General features: G+C 39.9%; 1 protein-coding gene and 1 non-coding gene across 2 annotated transcripts; both read left to right on the top strand.

The window, feature by feature from the left end:
• Nucleotides 1-8,824: 8,824 nt before the first annotated feature.
• LOC148553627 (small nucleolar RNA R71) lies at nt 8,825-8,932 on the top strand. The gene has a single exon (XR_015892796.1). It is a non-coding gene; the product is annotated as a small nucleolar RNA R71 (small nucleolar RNA).
• Nucleotides 8,933-19,947: 11,015 nt separating this feature from the next.
• Nucleotides 19,948-20,730, top strand: LOC107607427 (uncharacterized). The gene is made up of 2 exons (XM_016309387.1): nt 19,948-20,112; nt 20,239-20,730. The coding sequence occupies exons 1-2, from the start codon at nt 19,948-19,950 to the stop codon at nt 20,728-20,730; spliced, it is 657 nt and encodes a 218-aa protein (XP_016164873.1).
• Nucleotides 20,731-21,258: the final 528 nt, after the last annotated feature.

Here is a 21,258-nt window from a genome sequence, read left to right as displayed (position 1 = left end):
AAGCCAGCATCTTCCATCTTCTTTTGTTTCGCCTTCCTTTCCTCTTATTCTATTAGATCTTTTTGGATTGTATCATACCTGGGGATTGCAGAGTGCAAATTATGCATATGCCCAGACATATAGTTCAACTTGGCTTGAGTGTTTATGTTGAATTCTACCCTATGTAGTTGCCTTCATTCATTAAGCACGCTGAACTCGTTGAACGCCTTCGTCTAAGCTAGCTGACGTTGGTTGAGCTCTTGAAGGCGTTTATCTTGATGCTCTTGCCTTTCAGTCACTTGATTGATGGCTTGAGTGAGCTGGGAGTAGTGTTCCTGTTGCTACTCCATTTGTTGTTTCTGCCACTCTCCTTGTTGATTCATCCAGTTAGCAAGTAATTCTTCCTGACGATCCATCTGTTGGGATTGAAAGTGTAGTTGTTGCTCTTGTCCTTCCATATATCTCCTTGCCAAGTCCTCAATGGCTCCTTGAATGTGAACCAGATTTATATTGGTTGGATCATAGTACTCTTCTTGCTGGTATTCTTCTTGATGAGGTCCTTCTTGTGATGTTCTTTTCCCTATCTGAGGCCTTCTTTGTTGTTGGGCGGGTGCCACATAAGTTATACGCTGGAGCGTAACTAACCTCCCAGGGTTTACCCAATGTGGATTGCTGTCTTTGAAGACCACCTTGGCTTTCTTACATAGTCTCACGATGGTGTTGGGATACAAAAGCCGAGCACTCGGATCACTCTTTTCGGCTGCCTCTTGGATTCCCTCCACTATAATTTCATGTACATTGATGTCCCCACCGCTCATAATGCAATGTAGCATGGTAGCTCGAGCAATGTTGACCTGAGGCTGGAAGGATAGATCTTCTCACGAGTTCAAACCATCCCTTGGCTTCCGGGATGAGATCTCCTCTTCTGATGAACCGTGGCCTCTTATCCGAATACCTTTCCCAATTTGATCCTATGACACACATGTCATTCACAATTTCTTCAAGTTCATCATTGTCGGGGCCATTACTTATTCTTGCTTGATAGCTTGGCTTGTCAGAGGGTTGTGATCTCAGACGAAGAGTCCTTATTATAGCGTTGGGACTGAAGTCCACCTCTGTTCCTCTCACGTAGCTTTTGAAGGTGGGAGCCTTGGTATTGTCTTCTCTGGCTACATTGGCATAGAACTCTTTAATGAGATTTGCATTTATCTTTGTTTCTGGATTCGTAAGCTCTTGCCAACCCCTCTGTTCAATCTTTTCTCCAATCTGCGGGCATTCATCATAGTTGAATTGGAATGTTAGCTCTGGCAATACTTTCTTGTATTTTATACGTTCAAACTGAAGCTCATGGAAAGCGGTCTTGAATCTTCCTTTATCAAAAGGATTGCTCTCCACCGGTGCCTTTCCCTTTCGCCTTTTGGAGCTTGATGATGCCATAAGTGACTTTTGATGTGTGAAGGTGTTGAAGAGTGTGGATAGATGATGGAATTTGGCCTCGTTAGGATAGGGTGTAATTAAGGGAGTGGGTGAGAGTGCTTTCGGTGGGGTAAGAGGTGTTGAGTTCCGAAAGTGAGAAGTACAAAGAAAAGGGAATTGGAATGTAAAGAGGTACGGACTAGGAACCACTTATATATAAAAGTGGTGAGTGAATGAAAGGTGTGGATTGATGGTGTAGGCGTATGATGAACGGATGAGGTTTAGCATGGGATGGACACAAGGATCATCACTTTTATGATGGGGTTGGTTCGGTCTCCAAGGGTATTATTCTTCCAATGTTGCATGGCAACATTTCCCAATGCATTCTCCTTGAAGACATGTGTATAGTCTCCATTTTTGAAGTGGCCGAACCCTCCTTCTTCAATTGTCCTATCAATTTCTTCTAATCTTCCTTTCATTTCCCCTACAAAAAAAAGAATGCAATTAATAAACTTTTTGGATAATGGCGGCAAAATTTAAAAAAAAAGAATAACTACTTTTTAAAATTTTAGTTTTTTTAAATAACTAAGTGCTATTCATGAATGCAAACCAACTAACTATTTAATTATCCATGTATGCAACATTGGTGACACCAAACTTAGTTTGTGGCCATGTGGTGTAAAAAGATTTGTTCAAGGTTCTAAGAGTGACATGATATGAGTTGCAATTATGTTCTCTTAGTGTGCTTTGAACACTGGTGCACGAAATTGTGACCTCAGGCAATGGCGCTAGAAACTTTGTACGCACGTCTTAATAAATCATTTTTCATTCACAACTTCGATACAGCTAACCAGCAAGTGCACTGGGTCGTCCAAGTAATAAACCTTACGTGAGTAAGGGTCGATCCCACGGAGATTGTTGGTATGAAGCAAGCTATGGTCACCTTGTAAATCTCAGTCAGGCAGATATCAAAAGGTTATGGAGTTTTTGAAATTAAATAATAAGTAAACATAAAATAAGGATAGAAACACTTATGTAATTCATTGGTGAGAATTTCAGATAAGCGTATAGAGATGCTTTCGTTCCTCTGAACCTCTGCTTTCCTGCTGTCTCTATCCAATCAGTCTTACTCCTTTCCATGGCTGGCTTTATGTAAGGACATCACCGTTGTCAATGGCTACTTTTAATCCTCTCTGGAAAATGGTCTGATGCGCTGTCACTGCATGGCTAATCGTCTGGAGGCATCACCCTTGTCAATGGCTGCATCCCATCCTCTTGTGAAAATGGTCCAAATGCTCTGTCATAGCACGGCTAATCATCTGAGGTTCTCGATCATACTGGAATAGGATTCACCCTCCTTTTGCGTCTGTCACTACGCCTAGCACTCGCGAGTTTGAAGTTCGTCATAGTCATTCAATCCCAGAGTCCTACTCAGAAAACCACAGACAAGGTTTAGACTTTCCGGACTCTCATGAATGCCGCCATCAATCTAGCTTATACCACAAAGATTCTGATTAAGAGATCCAAGAGATACTCATTCAATCTAAGGTAGAACGGAAGTGGTTGTCAGGCACGCGTTCATAGGGAATGATGATGATTGTCACGTTCATCACATTCAGGTTGAAGTGTGAATGAATATCTTAGAAGCGGAATAAGTTGAATTGAATAGAAAAACAGTAGTACTTTGCATTAATCTTTGAGGAACAGCAGAGCTCCACACCTTAATCTATGGAGTGTAGAAACTCTACCGTTGAAAATACATAAGTGAAAGGTTTAGGCATGGCCGAATGGCCAGCCCCCAAAACGTGATCAAAGATGATCCGAAAATCATAAGATGTCTAATACAATAGTAAAAAGTCCTATTTATACTAAACTAGTTACTAGGGTTTACAGAAATAAGTAATTGATGCATAAATCTACTTCTGGGGCCCACTTGGTGTGTGCTTCGGCTGAGCTTGAATGTTACATGTGTAGAGGTCATTCTTGGAGTTGAATGCCAGTTTGTAACGTATTTCTGGCGTTCAACTCTGGCCTATGACGTGTTTCTGGCGTTTAACTCCAGACAGCAGCGTAGAACTGGCGTTCAACGCCCTTTTACGTCATCTAAACACGGCCAAAGTATGAACTATTATATATTGCTGGAAAGCCCTGGATGTATACTTTCCAACGCAATTGGAAGCGCACCATTTTGAGTTCTGTAGCTCTAGAAAATCCACTTTGAGTGCAGGGAGGTCAGAATCCAACAGCATTAGCAGTCCTTCTTCAACCTCTGAATCTGATTTTTGCTCAAGTCCCTCAATTTCAGCCAGAAAATACCTGAAATCACAGAAAAACACACAAACTTATAGTAAAGTCCAGAAATGTGAATTTAACATAAAAACTAAAGAAAACATCCCTAAAAGTAACCAGATTCTACTAAAAACATACTAAAAACAATGTCAAAAAGCGTATAAATTATTTGCTCATCACAACACCAAACTTAAATTGTTGCTTGTCCCCAAGCAACTGAAAATCAAATAGGACAAAAAGAAGAGAATATACTATAAATTCCAAACTATCAATGAAACATAGCTCCAATTAAATGAGCGGGACTTGTAGCTTTTTGCCTTTTGAATAGTTTTGGCATCTCACTTTATCCATTGAAGTTCAGAATGATTGGCATCTATAGAAACTCAGAGTTCAGATAGTGTTATTGATTCTCCTAGTTCAGTATGATGATTCTTGAACACAGCTATTTTATGAGTCTTGGCCGTGGCCCTAAGCACTTTGTTTTCCAGTATTACCACTGGATACATAAATGCCACAGACACATAATTGGGTGAACCTTTTCAGATTGTGACTCAGCTTTGCTAAAGTCCCTAATTAGAGGTGTCCAGGATTCTTAAGCACACTCTTCTTTTGCTTTGGACCTTGACTTTAACCGCTCAGTCTCAAGTTTTCACTTGACACCTTCACGCCACAAGCACATGGTTAGGGACAATTGGTTTAGCCGCTTAGGCCAGGATTTTATTCCTTTAGGCCCTCCTATCCACTGATGCTCAAAGCCTTTGGATCCTTTTTATTACCCTTGCCTTTTGGTTTTAAGGGTTACTGGCTTTTTGCTCTTGCCTCTTGGTTTTAAGAGCTTTTGGCTTTTTCTGCTTTCTTTTTCTTTTTCTTTCTATTTTTTTCGCTATTTTTTCTTTTCTTTTTTTTTTTCTGCAAGCTTTGTTCTTTGCTGCTTTTTCTTGCTTCAAGAATCATTTTTATGATTTTTCAGATTATCAAATAACATGTCTCCTTGTCATCATTCTTTCAAGAGCCAACATATTTAACATTCATAAACAGCAACTTCAAAAGACATATGCACTGTTCAAGCATTCATTCAGAAAACAAGAAGCATTGTCACCACATCAATATAATTAAACTAAGTTCAAGGATAAATTCGAAACTCATGTACTTCTTGTTCTTTTTGAATTAAAACATTTTTTATTTAAGAGAGGTGATGGATTCATAGGACATTCATAACTTTAAGGCATAGTTACTAACTACTAATGATCATGTAATGAAGACATAAACATAGATAAGCACTTAACATAGAAAACGAAAAACAGAGAATGTAAGAACAAGGAATGAGTCCACCATAGTGATGGTGGTGTTTCCTTCTTGAGGAACCAATGATGTCCTTGAGCTCTTCTATGTCTCTTCCTTGTCTTTGTTGCTCCTCCCTCATTGCTTTTTGATCTTCTCTTATTTCATGAAGGATGATGGAGTGCTCTTGATGTTCCACCCTTAGTTGTCCCATGTTGGAACTTAATTCTCCTAGGGAGGTGTTGATTTGCTCCCAATAGTTTTGTGGAGGAAAATGCATTTGAGGCATCTCCGGGATCTCATGGTGATGAGCTTCATGCGTCTCTTGAGATCTATGAATGGGCTCTCTTGCTTGCTCCATCCTTTTCTTAGTGATGGGCTTCTCTTCCTCAATGGGAATGTCTCCTTCTATGAAAGCTCCAGCTGAGTAACATAGATGGCAAATAAGATGAGGAAAATCTAGCCTTGCCCCAGGAGAGGGCTTTTCGGCTATTTTGTAGAGTTCAAGGGAGATGACTTCATAAACTTCTACTTCTTCTCCAATCATGATGCTATGGATCATGATGGCCCGATCTACAGTAACTTTAGATCGGTTGCTAGTGGGGATGATGGAGCGTTGGATGAACTCCAACCATCCTCTAGCCACAGGCTTGAGGTCCAGTCTTCTTAATTGAACCGGCTTGCCTTTGGAGTCAATCTTTCATTGAGCTCTTTCCACACATATGTCCATGAGGACTTGGTCCAACCTTTGATTAAAGTTGACCCTTCTAGTGTAGGAGCGTGCATCTCCTTGCATCATAGGCAAGTTAAACGCCAACCTCACATTTTCCGGACTAAAATCTAAGTATTTCCCCCGAACCATTGTAATATAATTCTTTGGGTTTGGGTTCTTACTTTGATCATGGTTCCTAGTGATCCATGCATTGGCATAGAACTCTTGAACCATTAGGATGCCGACTTGTTGGATGGGGTTTGTTAGAACTTCCCAACCTCTTCTTTGGATTTCATGTCGGATCTCTGGATACTCATTCTTCTTGAGCTTGAAAGGGACCTCGGGGATCACCTTCTTCTTGACCACAATATCATAGAAGTGGTCTTGATGAGCTTTGGAGATGAATCTTTCCATCTCCCATGACTCGGAGGTGGAAGCTTTTGTCTTCCCTTTCCCTTTTCTAGAGGATTCTCCGGTCTTGGGTGCCATCAATGGTAATGGAAAAACAAAAAGCTTATGCTTTTACCACACCAAACTTAGAATATTGCTCGCCCTCGAGCAAGAGAAGAAAGAATAGATGATGAAGAAGAAGAAAATATGGAGGAGAGAGGGGAGGGGTGTATTCGGCCAAGAAGGGGAAGAGAGGGTTGTGTTGTGTGAAAATGAAGAAGAATGGAGGGCTTTATATAGGGAAGGGAGGGGGTAAGGTTCGGCCATAAGGGTGGGTTTTGGGTGGGAAATTGATTTTGAATTTTGAAGGTAGGTGGGGTTTATGAGGTAGGTTTATGGGAAAGAGTGGATGGATGTGAGTGGTGAAGTGGTTATAGGGGAGAGGATTGAGGTGATTGGTGAAGAGTTTTGGGGAAGAGTGTTAATGGGATTGTGTGAAAGAGGGGTGAGAAGAAGTGAGTGGAGGTAGGTGGGGATCCTATGGGGTCCACAGATCCTGAGATGATCCTGTGGTGTCCACAGATCCTGAGGTGTCAAGGATTTACATCCCTGCACCCATTAGGCATGTAAAATGCCCTTGCACACAACTCTGGGCGTTCAGTGCCAGATTGGTGCTTGTTTTGGGCGTTGAACGCCCATTTGTTGCCCATTTATGGCGTTGAACGCCAGAACCATGCTTGTTCTGGGCGTTCAGCGCCAGCTCTTCTCCAGGGTGCAATTCTGGCATTCAAACGCCCAGATGCTGCCCATTTTGGGCGTTCAGCACCAGAACCATGCTCTGTTCTGGCGTTGAACGCCAGCCAGATGCTTCTTACTGGCGTTTAAACGCCAATAAGGTCTTCCTCCAAGGTGTGATTTTTCTTCTGCTATTTTTGATTCCGTTTTCAATTTTTATATTTATTTTGTGACTCCACATGATCATGAACCTAATAAAACATGAAAGAACAAGAAAAATAAAATTAGATAAATAAAAATTGGTTTGCCTCTCAACAAGAGCTTCTTTAATGTCAATAGCTTGATAGTGGGCTCTCATGGAGCCTCACAGATGTTCAGAGCATTGTTGAGACTTCCCAACACCAAACTTAGAGTTTGATTGTGGCCTCCCAACACCAAACTTAGAGTTTGACTGTGGGGGCTCTGGTTGACTCTGTTTTGAGAGAAGCTTTTTATGCTTTCTCTCCATGTTTACAGAAGGGTGTCCTTGAGTTTTAAACTCAAGGGAGTCCTCATTCAATTGAAGGACTAGTTCACCTCTGTTAACATCAATCACAGCTCTTGCTGTGGCTAGGAAGGGTCTTCCAAGGATGATGGATTCATCATCATTCTTCCCAGTATCCAGGACTATGAAATCAGCAAGGATGTAAAGGCCTTCAACCTTTACTAACACGTCCTCTACTTGTCCATAAGCCTGTTTTCTTGAATTGTCTGCCATCTCTAATGAGATTTTAGCAGCTTGCACACCATAGATTCCCAGTTTCTCTATTACGGAGACGGGCATGAGGTTTATCCCTTAACCAAGGACACACAGAGCCTTTTCAAAGATCATGTTGCCTATGGTACAAGGTATTACGAACTTTCCAGGATCCTGTTTCTTCTGAGGCAATGTCAGTTGATCCAGATCACTTAGTTCATTGGTGAACAAGGGAGGTTCATCTTCCCAAGTCTCAATACCAAATAATTTGGCATTCAACCTCATGATTGCACCAAGAAACTTGGCAGCTTGCTCTTCAATAACATCCTCATTTTCTTCAGAAAAGGAATACTCATCAGAGTTCATGAATGGCATAAGGAGGTTCAATGAAATCTCTATGGTCTCTAGATGAGTCTCAGATTCCTTTGGTTCCTCAGAGGGAAACTCCTTATTGATCACTGGACTCCCAGGAGGTCTTCCTCATTGGGATTCACGTCCTCAACCTCCCTTACAGGTTCGGCCATGGTGGTTATGTCAATGGCCTTGCACTCTCCTTTTGGATTTTCTTCTGTATTGCTTGGGAGAGCACTAGGAGGGATTTCAGTGATCCTTTTACTCAGCTGGCCCACTTGTGCTTCCAAATTTCTAATGGAAGACCTTGTTTCATTCATGAAACTTACAGTGGCCTTGGACAGATCAGAGACTAAGTTTGCTAAATTAGAGGTATTTTGTTCAGAGTTCTCTATCTGTTGCTGAGTGGATGATGGAAAAGGTTTACTATTGTTAAACCTATTTCTTCCACCATTATTAAAGCCTTGTTGAGGCTTTTGTTGATCCTTCCATGAGAAATTTGGATGATTTCTCCATGATGGATTATATGTGTTTCCATAAGGTTCACCCATATAATTTACCTCTGCTATTGCAAGATTTTCAGGATCATAAGCTTCTTCTTCAGAAGATGCCTCTTGAGTACTGTTGGATGCAGCTTGCATTCCATTCAGACTCTGAGAAATCATATTGACTTGCTGAATCAATATTTTATTCTGAGCCAGTATGGCATTCAGAGTATCAATTTTAAGAACTCCCTTCTTCATAGGCGTCCCATTACCCACAGGATTCCTCTCAGAAGTGTACATGAACTGGTTATTAGCAACCATGTCAATGAGTTCTTGAGCTTCTGCAGGCGTTTTCTTTAGGTAAATGGATCCACCTGCAGAAGTATCCAATGACATTTTAGCCAATTCAGATAGACCATCATAGAATATATCCAGGATGGTCCATTCTGAAAGCATGTCAGAAGGACACTTTTTGGTCAGTCCTTTGTATCTCTCCCAAGCTTCATAGAGGGATTCACCTTCTTTCTGTCTGAAGGTCCGAACATCCACTCTAAGCTTACTCAGCTTTTGAGGAGGAAAGAACTTGGCTAAGAAAGCCTTGACCAGCTTATCCCAAGAGTTCAGGCTATCCTTAGCTTGAGAGTCCAACCATACTCTAGCTCTGTCTCTTGCAGCAAAAGGGAAAAGCATGAGCCTGTAGACTTCAGGATCTACTCCATTAGTCTTAGCAGTATCACATATCTGCAAGAATTCAGTTAAGAACTGAAAAGGATCTTCAGATGGAAGTCCATGAAACTTGCAGTTCTGCTGTATCAGAGAAACTAATTGAGGTTTCAGCTCAAAATTGTTTGCTCTAATGGCAGGAATGGAGATGCTTCTTCCATGTAAATTGGAATTAGGTGCAGTAAAGTCACCAAGCATTCTCCTTGCATTATTATTATTTTCGGTTGCCATCTCCTCTTTTTGTTCAAAAATTTTTGAAAGGTTGTCTCTGGACTGTTGTATTTTAGCTTCTCTTAGTTTTCTTTTCAGAGTCCTTTCAGGTTCTGAATCTGCTTCAACAAGAATATTCTTGTCTTTGCTCCTGCTCATATGAAAAAGAGGGATAGAAAAATAATAATAATAATAGGGATCCTTTTTACCACAGTATAGAGGTCCCTGTGTGAGTAGAAGAAAAGAAGAAGAAAAAATTCGAACACAGATGGAAGAGGGGGTTCGAATTTGGGTGAGATGAAGTGTTAGTAGATGAATAAACAAATAGAAGAAGATAAGAGAGGGAGAGAATTTTCGAAAATAATTTTTGAAAAAGAGTTAGTGATTTTCGAAAATAGTTTTTGAAAAAGGTTAGTAATTTTTCAAAAATTAAAATAAAAAAATTAAAATAATTAGTTGATTAAAAAGAAATTTTGAAAAAGAGGGAAGATATTTTCGAAAATTAAAGAGAGAGAGAGTTAGTTAGGTAGGTTTGAAAAAGATAAGCAACAAACAAAAAGTTAGTTAGTTAGTTGAAACAAATTTGAAAATCAATTTTGAAAAGATAAGAAGATAAGAAGTTAGGAAAGATATTTTAAAATCAAATTTTTGAAAAAGATATGATTTTGAAAAAGATAAGATAGAAAGATATTTTTGAAAAGATATGATTGAAATTAGTTTTGAAAAAGATTTGATTTTTAAAATCACAATTAATGACTTGATTCACAAGAAATCACAAGATATGATTCTAGAACTCAAAGTTTGAATCTTTCTTAACAAGCAAGTAACAAACTTGAAATTTTTGAATAAAAACATTAATTAATGATGTTATTTTTGAAAATTAGGAGATAAAGATAAGAAAAAGATTTTTGAAAAATATTTTTTAAAATTTTCGAAAATAAATAAGAAAAATGGAAAAGATTTGATTTTTGAAAAAGATTTTGAAAAAGATAAGATTTTTAAATTGAAAATTTGATTTGACTCATAAAAAACAACTAGATTTTAAAAATTTTTGAAAAAGTCAAATCTAATTTTCAAAATTTTTAGAGAGAAAAGGGGGAAGATATTTTTTTTTTATTTTTGAATTTTTATGATGAGAGAGAAAAACATGAAAATGATGCAATACATGAAAATTTTTTGATCAAAACAATGAATGCATGCAAGAATGCTATGAATGTCAAGATGAACACCAAGAACACTTTGAAGATCATGATGAACATCAAGAACATATTTTTGAAATTTTTATATGCAAAGAAAACATGCAAGACACCAAACTTAGAAATCTTTCATGTTTAGACACTATGAATGCAAAAATGCACATGAAAAACAAGAAAAGATGCAAAACAAGAAAACATCAAGATCAAACAAGAAGACTTACTAAGAACAACTTGAAGATCATGAAGAACACCATGAATGCATGAATTTTTCGAAAAATGCAAGATGAACATGCAATTGACACCAAACTTTAAATCTGACTCAAGACTCAAACAAGAAGTACAAAATATTTTTTGATTTTTATGATTTTATGATTTTTTTTTGTATTTTCTTTTAATTTTTTCGAAAATCATTTTGAAAAAGAAAAATAAGGATTCCAAAATTTTTAATATGAATTCCAGGAATCTTGCACTCTTATTCTAAAGCTCCAATCTGAGGGTTAGGCATGGCTTAATAGCCAGCCAAGCTTTAGTATGTAACATGAGAGTAATTCATTCAATTTTAAGCCAAAACCTCAGTCCAAAAGAATTTAGACATGGCTCTACAGCCAGCCAGGCTTCAACATGCATCATGAAACACTAGAATTCATTCTTAAAAATTCTGAAGAAAAATATATTTTTGAAAACAATATTTTTTATTTTTTTCGAAAACAGATGAGAAATTTTTGAAAGGTTTTTGAAAAATTTTTTGAAAATAAAAAAAGAAAATTACCTAATCTGAGCAACAAGATGAACCGTCGGTTGTTCAAACTCGAACAATCCCCGGCAACGGCGCCAAAAATTTGGTGCACGAAATTGTGATCTCAGGCAACGGCGCGAGAAACTCTGTACGCACGTCTTAATAAATCGTTTTTCATTCACAACTTCGATACAACTAACCAGCAAGTACACTGGGTCGTCCAAGTAATAAACCTTACGTGAGTAAGGGTCGATCCCACGGAGATTGTTGGTATGAAGCAAGCTATGGTCACCTTGTAAATCTCAGTCAGGCAGATATCAAAAGGTTATGGAGTTTTTGAAATTAAATAATAAGTAAACATAAAATAAGGATAGAAACACTTATGTAATTCATTGGTGAGAATTTCAGATAAGCGTATAGAGATGCTTTCGTTCCTCTGAACCTCTGCTTTCCTGCTGTCTCTATCCAATCAGTCTTACTCCTTTCCATGGCTGGCTTTATGTAAGGACATCACCGTTGTCAATGGCTACTTTTAATCCTCTCTGGAAAATGGTCCGATGCGCTGTCACTGCATGGCTAATCGTCTGGAGGCATGACCCTTGTCAATGGCTGCATCCCATCCTCTTGTGAAAATGGTCCAAATGCTCTGTCACAGAATGGTTAATCATCTGAGGTTCTCGATCATACTGGAATAAGATTCACCCTCCTTTTGCGTCTATCACTACGCCCAGCACTCGCGAGTTTGAAGTTCGTCACAGTCATTCAATCCCAGAGTCCTACTCGGAATACCACAGACAAGGTTTAGACTTTTCAGACTCTCATGAATGCCGCCATCAATCTAGCTTATACCACGAAGATTCTGATTAAGAGATCCAAGAGATACTCATTCAATCTAAGGTAGAATGGAAGTGGTTGTCAGGCACGCGTTCATAGGGAATGATGATGATTGTCACGTTCATCACATTCAGGTTGAAGTGCGAATGAATATCTTAGAAGCGGAATAAGTTGAATTGAATAGAAAAACAGTAGTACTTTGCATTAATCTTTGAGGAACAGCAGAGCTCCACACCTTAATCTATGGAGTGTAGAAACTCTACCGTTGAAAATACATAAGTGAAAGGTTCAGGCATGGCCGAATGGCCAGCCCCCAAAACGTGATCAAAGATGATCCGAAAATTATAAGATGTCTAATACAATAGTAAAAAGTCCTATTTATACTAAACTAGTTACTAGGGTTTACAGAAATAAGTAATTGATGCATAAATCCACTTCCGGGGCCCACTTGGTGTGTGCTTGGGCTGAGCTTGAATGTTACACGTGTAGAGGTCATTCTTGGAGTTGAACGCCAGTTTGTAACGTATTTCTGGCGTTCAACTCTGGCTTGTGACGTGTTTCTGGCGTTTAACTCCAGACAGCAGCGTAGAACTGGTGTTCAACGCCCTTTTACGTCGTCTAAACTCGGCCAAAGTATGGACTATTATATATTTCTGGAAAGCCCTGGATGTCTACTTTCAAAAGCAATTGGAAGCGCGCCATTTTGAGTTTTGTAGCTCCAGAAAATCCACTTTGAGTGCAGGGAGGTCAGAATCCAACAGCATCAGCAGTCCTTCTTCAACCTCTGAATCTGATTTTTGCTCAAGTCCCTCAATTTCAGCCAGAAAATACCTTAAATCACAGAAAAACACACAAACTTATAGTAAAGTCTAGAAATGTGAATTTAACATAAAAACTAATGAAAATATCCCTAAAAGTAACCAGATTCTACTAAAAACATACTAAAAACAGTGCCAAAAAGCGTATAAATTATCCGCTCATCAAACACCAAACTTGCTCTTCACTATATGTTGCAAAAAAAAAAGGATTCATTTAAGTGTATGTCAAAGTTGATTTGGAATTCATGAACCTTGCATTATTAACTACTTTAAAAGCATATAAAACATGGGTTGCCTCCCATGAACCGCTTCTTTAGCGTCACTAGCTTGACGTTCTGCCTATGTCAGGGTGGTTGGTAATGCTTCAAATCTTCTCCCCTCGCAGTGAATTTATCTCCATTGGCTTCATTAACGATCTCCACATGTTCTAAGGAGAGAATTCTGCTGATGGTGAAAACTTTAGGCATCTGAGATGGGATGGTGGGGAGATGAGTTGGGATAGCTGGGAGATAAGCTGAGATCACTTTATCCTCTGGAGAGAAATCCTCTGTAGGGATCTTCTTATTGCTCCATCTCCTTGGTGCCTTCTTCATTGTTTCTTTTAACGCTACCCTGCTCCTTGTGGCCTCTTTTTCCAAGGAAATTTTATTGCTGGTCTCATATGACTCTGGTGGTTTTAGCTCTTTTTGGGTTTCCTCTAGCTGTGGCACCTTCTAACTGTTTTGCTTCCCAACCAAAGGGATTCCCAGGTGTACAGTTTATATTTCAGTGCTTGTTTCTTCCACCAGTGCCTTGTTGTAATCTTCCCTTGGTTCCTTGTTTTCTTGATCTGCTTCTTGTGAGGGTTTGAAGACATTGAAGGTCAGTTGTTCATCATGTATCCTCAGTATTAGCTCTCCTCGCTCCACATCTATAAGCGCTCTGGCTGTAGCTAGGAATGGTCTTCCCAGTATGATTGGATGGAGGTAACTCTCTTCCATTTCCAATATGACAAAGTCTGTGGGAAGGAAATAGTTCCCAACCTTTACCAACACGTTTTCAACCACTCCTACTGCTTGTTTTTTAGTTTTGTCAGCCAGTCTGATGACTACGTCTGTGGGCATTAGTTCATTGATCTGCAGCTTCTTCATAAGGGATAAAGGCATTAAGTTGATGCTTGCTCCCAGGTCACAGATTCCTTTATCAAAACTTATTTCTCCTATGGCACAGGGGATGTGAAAACTCCCTGGATCCTCCCTTTTGTTAGGCAACTCTGGTTGAATGAGAGCACTGCACTCCTTATTCATCACTATTGTTTGCCTCTTTTGAGTGAGTTTTTCCTGGTCAGCAGCTCCTTCATGCACTTAATGTATGAGGGCATTTGTTGGAGAGCCTTGATGAATGGTATGTTTACATGGAGAGATGCAAACATATCAAGGAACTTTGAGTATACTCTCTTTTATACACCACCCTTGAGTCTTTGGGAAAAAGGTGCATAGAGGTTCAGAATCTCCTTTTGTGTAATTTTGGTTTCTTGGTGACCCTCTTCCTGCTTCTCTGCTGAAGTATCTCCAGAGTGTTCGAAGGGTTTGTTCAGCTCTTCCTCAGTCCTCCTATCACTTATAGTGACCATCTTGCATTCTTCCCATCTTACTTTCTTTGCTTCACCTCTCGGTTTTTTCTCTATGTCACTTGGGAAGCTGTCAGTAGGTTTGGAAATCTTCTCAGAGAGGTATCCCACTTGAAATTCTAGCCTCTTAATTGTGTCTCCCTGGTTTTTGATATTGGCTCGCACCTCCTCCTTAAACACCTTGTTATCTTGGATTTCCTTATATATGCCTTCAAGTAGAGTCTTAATCCTTGAGAGTCTATCTTCGGATGATGGTGAGTTGAGATTGGAGGGATGAGAAGGGCCATTTTGGTTTTGATATGGATGTTGAGAGGTGTTGTTGGGTGGGTGCTGATATGATCTCTGTGTGGAATGTTGGTGAGCTGCATTGTTGTTGGGGTTGTGACGTCTCTGATCTTGGCATTGATCTTGTTGATTTCTCCACCCAAAGTTTGGGTGGTTCCTCCAACAAGGATTATAAGTTTTGGAGTATGGATCATGGGTCTGCCTAGGTGAGTTCCCAATGTAGTTGGCTTGTTCCTGATCATCCTCTGCCTCTGCATTCACTCCTTCTTGAGCTGCTGATGAGGTAGTGATTGCTGCTACTTGGTTCCTTTCCATCTTCTTGGTAAGGTCAGCGAGCTGCTTGGTGATCATCTTGTTTTGAGCTAGCAGTGCATCCACGTTGTTTAGCTCTATCACTCCTCTAGTGTTGCCTCTTTCAAAAGCATAGAAGTAGTCATTCTCAGCTACAGTCTGAATGACATATATGGCTTCTTCAATGGTCTTCTTCTTGTTCAGAGACCCCCAGATGAGTGGTCTACTGCTTTCTTTGATTGGTAAGAAAGACCTTCATAGAAAATGTGTAACTGCACCCATTCATTGAACATATCTGGCGGGCACCTTCTTGTCAAGTCCTTAAACCTCTCCCATTCTTCATAGAGAGTTTCACCATCTTGTTGCCTGAAGGTTTGTACCTCAGCTCTCAACCTGTTGATTCTTTGAGGAGGATAGAATCTCACCAAGAATTTGTTCACCACATCTTCCCAGGTTGTTAAACTCTCCTTTGGGAAAGATTCCAACCATTTAGATGCTTTATCCTTGAGTGAAAAGGGGAACAAAAGAAATCTATAGGTGTCAGGATGAACACCATTAGACTTCACAGTATCACATATGCTCAAGAAGGTAGTTAGATGTTGATTGGGGTCTTCTTGGACACTTCCTGCGAATGAACAGTTGTTCTGAACAAGGGTGATGAGCTGTGGCTTTAGTTCAAAGTTATTGGCATGTATGGTTGGCTTTTGGATGCTACTTCCACAGTTTCCTGGGTTTGGATTTATATAAGAGCCTAAAACTCTTCTCTCTTGTCCAGCATGATGCACTGGACCTTCTCTGCCATGGTTGTGAGCCTCTTCTTCATGATGGTTCTCCATATTCTCATCCATGTCTGGTTCAAAATACTCCTCCTCTTCCTCAGCACTAACGAATCTCTTTTCTCTTGCTTCCCTCCTTAATCTAAGGAGGGTCCTCTCAGGTTCAGAATCAAAGGAAGTTGAAGCCCCGCTTCTTCTACCTGTCATACAACCAACAGAGCAAAAGCAAGAGAGAAATTGTATGGAGTTTACTCTTGTTAGGAATGTTGTTAAGGTGAGTGATGCAATATATCAAACAGTTAGTGGGTTAGTGAACTGAATTGTAGAAAAAAATTAAAGATAACACCACAACGGGTAAGGGGTAGAGGGAAGAAAATAACTAAAACTGAAAGTAAATCACTCAAATAAAATTAAATCAAACAAAAAAAATGCTCAATCTAGTTATCCACCAATTTAATCATTGTTGATACAAAATCAATCCCCGGCAACGATGCCATAAACTTCATGCACGGAAACTTGTCTCTCAATAAATCTCCCTCGGCAAGTATACCGAATTGTCGTCAAGTAAAAAATCACAATAGAGTGAGGTCAAATCCCACAGGGATTGATTGGTCAAGCAACTTTAATCCAAGGAATGTTCTAGTTGAGCTAAGCAGAAATTGAGTTGATATTTGCAGAAACGTAAATGGTGGGAAAGTAAATAACAGAAAGTGTAAATGATGGAGATAAAGAGCAAAATGTAAATGGCGGAAAGTAAATTATAGAATCTTAAATGGGGATTTAGGGAAATGAACATAAAAATAATGTCAGAAAGTAAAGAGAATGGGTAAGATCAGAAATGAGGGATTCATTGGGCTCAGGAGATGTTGTGTTCTCCGGATCAAGTTCATTCACATCTCTTCCTCAATCAATGCATTCATTGATCTCCTTGGCAATCTTAAGTGATTGGATTCCAATTCCTTGGCAACCCAATCTCTCAAATCTTGATCAATAGCCAATTCCTTGGTCTAATTGCTCATGAGAAGAGATGAAGTATGGTCACTGATTATACCACATGTATTCCCAAATCAAAGTGTTGGTAGGATTATATGTCACTATATCCATCCAAACCCCAATTTGGTCCAACATAAGAAAGTATTTCTAGCATGATCTCTTTATTCCTCTTCCAAGGTTCCAAAGAGATCCAAGTATGAATAGCTTCTTTTCCAAGACAACTACCCAATAGGATGAAGATTGAACGCTTTCTAGTAAAATCAAGAGAAAAGAAAGAAGAAGAATAATGAAAACTATTATTGATCCATCAAATTACAACAGAGCTCCCTAACCCAATGAAAGGGGTTAATTGTTCATAGCTCTGGAAATGGAAAGCATAAATGAAAAGTACATTTTCCAAATAAAACTAGAAGTTGCAGATAAAGTAAAATATACAGAGTGTAGTTCTCCAAAATGCCAAAAGCCCCCTCCTAGTTCAAAACTACTCCTATATAAACTACTCTTCTGATCTTCTAGTTGGCTCTTCAAGTCTTGGATATGGGCTTTTGGATCTTTAGTTGAAGCAGTTACAGTCTTCAGTGGGCTCAGCTTTGCTTGCAGAAAAAGTGTGAGTTAGGCATGGACGTTAGTTAGGACGTTAGTGGTGTTAACGTTAAGTGAAAATGTGGGTTCGAGAACGTTAGTGACGATCACATTTTTCACTAACGTTCCAAGCCAAAAATGATCCACGTTAACTTCAACGTTAGTGGCATTAACGTGACCACTAACGTTGCCTCTTGGTCCTTCGCAAATGTTATTGGCATTCACCTTTTCCAATAACGTTGCTTATTGCCCTTTTTCCCCACGTTAGAGTTCACGTTAGTATAACTAACGTGACCCTTAACGTGGGCATGTCCAAGCTTCAAGAGCGTTAGTGACACTTACCTTTGTCACTAATGCTTCAAATGCCCCTTCTTCCCACATTAGTGCCTCACGTTAATTGCATTAACGTGGCCACTAACGTGGTCGTAATTGCCATCTCCAACGTTAGTGACAAAGGTGAGTGTCACTAACGTTGGCCCATCATTTCATTCTTCCACGTTAGCTTCCACGTTAATGTAATTAACGTGGCAACTAACGTGGGCAATATTGGCTTAGTCCAACATTAGTGACAAAGGTGAGTGTCACTAATGTTGGCGATTCCTTGCTCCTCCCACGTTAGAGTCCACGTTAATGTAATTAATGTGACTCTTAATGTGGCCAATTGTTCCCTTTTGGAACGTTAGTGGTATTCACTTTTACCACTAACGTTGGAGCTTCCCTTTTCCTCTACGTTAGCTTCCACATTAATGTAATTAACGTGGCCACTAACGTGGGCTATGATGGCTTTCAAAGGCGTTATTGGTGATCACTTTTTCCATTAACGTTGCAAGCTAGCTCCTATTCCACGTTAGTGGTCACGTTAGTTAGACTAACGTGGCTATTAACGTGGCTCTTCCTTGCTTCCTTTGTCCTGAAATCAAGCAAATAAAGTGCATCAAAGATTGGTTCTAAATCATGAGATCATGCATCATCCATTTTATCATTCAATTCATGCATAATTCTCATAAAATCATTTTCAAGTTCACAATGTTTGCTTGAAGCAAGATGTAAGTGAATATCTACCCAAAACTTGCTTATTTACTTAGAAAATACATGAAACTACCCTGGCATCAAATATACACCAGTGAGGGTGTTGGATATAAATTATGATTATGGTTGTGGATAACTCGAGTTGGGGATGCGCGACAGAGGGACAGTCCAATGGTTAGCTACCAGGACTTGTCGGGCTGGCTTTATAACCGATAGATCAGCCACTAGGATAGGTATGCATCATATGCATTATATGTGATTTGTTTGAATGGCCTAATTGACTGCATCATTACTTGCTACTTGCTTAATTGTTCTATCTGCTTCCTACTTGTACATTTCCTTGCCTGATATACTTGTGCTTGCATTTATTTCACTGTTGGTGGTTGGGAGGTTTGCAGGATTTGGAAAGAGGATATATATATATATATATAGTTAGACCGAAGATCCTTAAGTTAGTCGCCTATTTTCTTTTGTCATGGTTTAGTTCTATTTATACGCTTTGATTATAATTTGGAAGATCTAGGATTGCCTTCGGCTTTCCCAGGACAATACATGTTAGATATTTGGGCACTGTTACCATGCTGAGAACTTCCGATTCTCACCCATGTAGATTTTTGTGATTTTCAGATGCAGGAGGTTGAGGCATGTTGGAGACCTTCTTTTGGCGGAGATCCTTGTATCTTAGGATTTTATTTTGGTTATTACATTCCTGTCTAGATAGTATGTTCTCCACTGTATATGTATTTTGTATCACCTCCTCTTAGAGGTTATTTTGGAGAAACAGCATTTGTATATCGTCTTTTGGGTTCTTTTGGGATTCCTTATTATATATGTATGTATACTGTATGCTCAGACCGGTTATCTTCGCAAGCCGAGTCCTGAGTCTTGATATATGTATTTTGGTACTTTTTTGTATATCCCTTTGCTTTAGCTTAATCTCTAACGGTTCGTTTACGTTATCGATCAGAGTGTTGCGCTTTTTGATTCAATGATTTTGATTTACCCATTTTCTTCAAAGGCTCCTAGTTATGAACATTTTTGCAATACTATATGTACTAAATTTTATTTTAGAGCTTGTAATACCTCACCACCTCTGTTTTATGACTTAAGCATAAGACTCTGTGTGGTAGGGTGTTACATTATGGTATCATAGCAATTCGTTCCTGTAGAGCCTGAGGGACGGACTGACTATGCTTCTGTGCATTCTCTGTGTTTGTATTTATGTGCTATTAGGATATCTGACTGATATATATGGCATAAATATTCATGAGCATATATTTAGGACTTTGAGCGCTAGACTTTCGATATTGAGACTGACCAACTTGATATTGCTTGTTTGGTGTGTATAGGAACCAGATGGCACCTCGTGGACGCGGTCGAGGCCGTGGGAGAGGACGTGTCGGTATTCATGGGCCGAAAACTAACCCGAATGACCCCGTGGACTTCATGGCTGCCGCTATGCAGGCCACTGCTGAGGCTTTTGGACAGTAGATGAACAACCATAACCATGAAGGAAATGGTGGGAATGGGACTCAAGGTCCAATAACATTGGCGACCATCCTAAAGGTTAATCCACCGAAGTTTAAGGGAATTACCAATCTAACTGAAGCTGATACTTGGTTCCAAGTGATGGAACAAGCACGGCAAGCACAACTGGTGCCTGAAGAATAATGCGTTGAGTTTGCCATTTATCTGCTCACTGGTGAAGCATCACATTGGTGGCAGGGGACTCGACGAATCATACAGCAAGGTGATGATCCTATCACCTGGGATACCTTTTAGGAGGAATTCTACAAGAAGTATTTCCTGAACTCCGCTAGGACGGCCAAGGAACTCGAACTACTGCAGCTGAAGCAGGGTACGATGTCTGTATCTGAGTACACAGACAAGTTTGAGGAGTTGTTTAGATTCTCCCGCATGTGTCAAGGAGCTCCGGGGGACTTTGAGGAGTTGAAATGTATCAAGTACGAAGGAGGACTCCGAAGTGACATCTACAGTTCAGTAGGGCCTATGGAGATCAGGACTTTCTCCGAGTTGGTTAATAAAAGCAGAGTTGCCGAAGAGTGTGTAAAGAAGGCAGCTGTAGAAAGAGGAAGCCAGAGGGGATCATTCCTACTTAGCCAAGGGAAGAGTTTCTCTCCTAGAGGTCCGCCCTTCAAGCGGGGAGGTTTTGCGCCACAGAGGACTCAAGGTCAGAATAACTTCAGAATGCCCAACAACAACAACAATGCTTCGGGGAGAAGATTTTGGGAAGCAGCCCCTGGTCGGAGATGACGTGTCTGGCTTGTGGGCGGTGGCCAGAGCTGTCGTATCTGACTTGCTGAACTGGAGATGCTGCTGATCCTTTGTCACTGGAGGGTGGTGGTACCTAGAAGGGACTCCTATGCTTAAGTTAGCAAGGGTGTTAAGCATGTTTTTTGTAGAATCAGAGTATGAGTTATACCTAGGTGCTCCAGTGTATTTATAATGTTTGTAGAGTGATCGTTCTGAAGATAAGATAGTTATCTTATCTTTGAGTGAAGTCATCTTTTCTTCAAGGGAACTGCCCTTATCTCTCTAGGCTTGGGCTGCCTTTGGATTTGGGTCGTGTTCCTCTGTTTGGGCCCTTATTGGGCTTTCCTGGTGATATGGTCGAGCTCTTTGAGAAGAGGTCGGATGGTCCTGACCTGAAGAGGTCGGTCGACTTGTCTTCAATTAGCCCGGGTCCTACAGCTCGACCCAGGGTATGAACAGTGCCCCTGCTTGAGCTCGGTCTGTTTTAAGGTCGAGTCTTTAGGCATCAATTTTTTCCAGAGAAGTCGA

The sequence above is a fragment of the Arachis ipaensis genome, chromosome B7, assembly GCF_059453495.1.
Source record: "Arachis ipaensis isolate K30076 ecotype BB chromosome B7, ASM5945349v1, whole genome shotgun sequence".
Lineage (NCBI taxonomy): Eukaryota > Viridiplantae > Streptophyta > Magnoliopsida > Fabales > Fabaceae > Arachis > Arachis ipaensis.
This window is presented reverse-complemented; position numbering and strand designations above follow the sequence as displayed.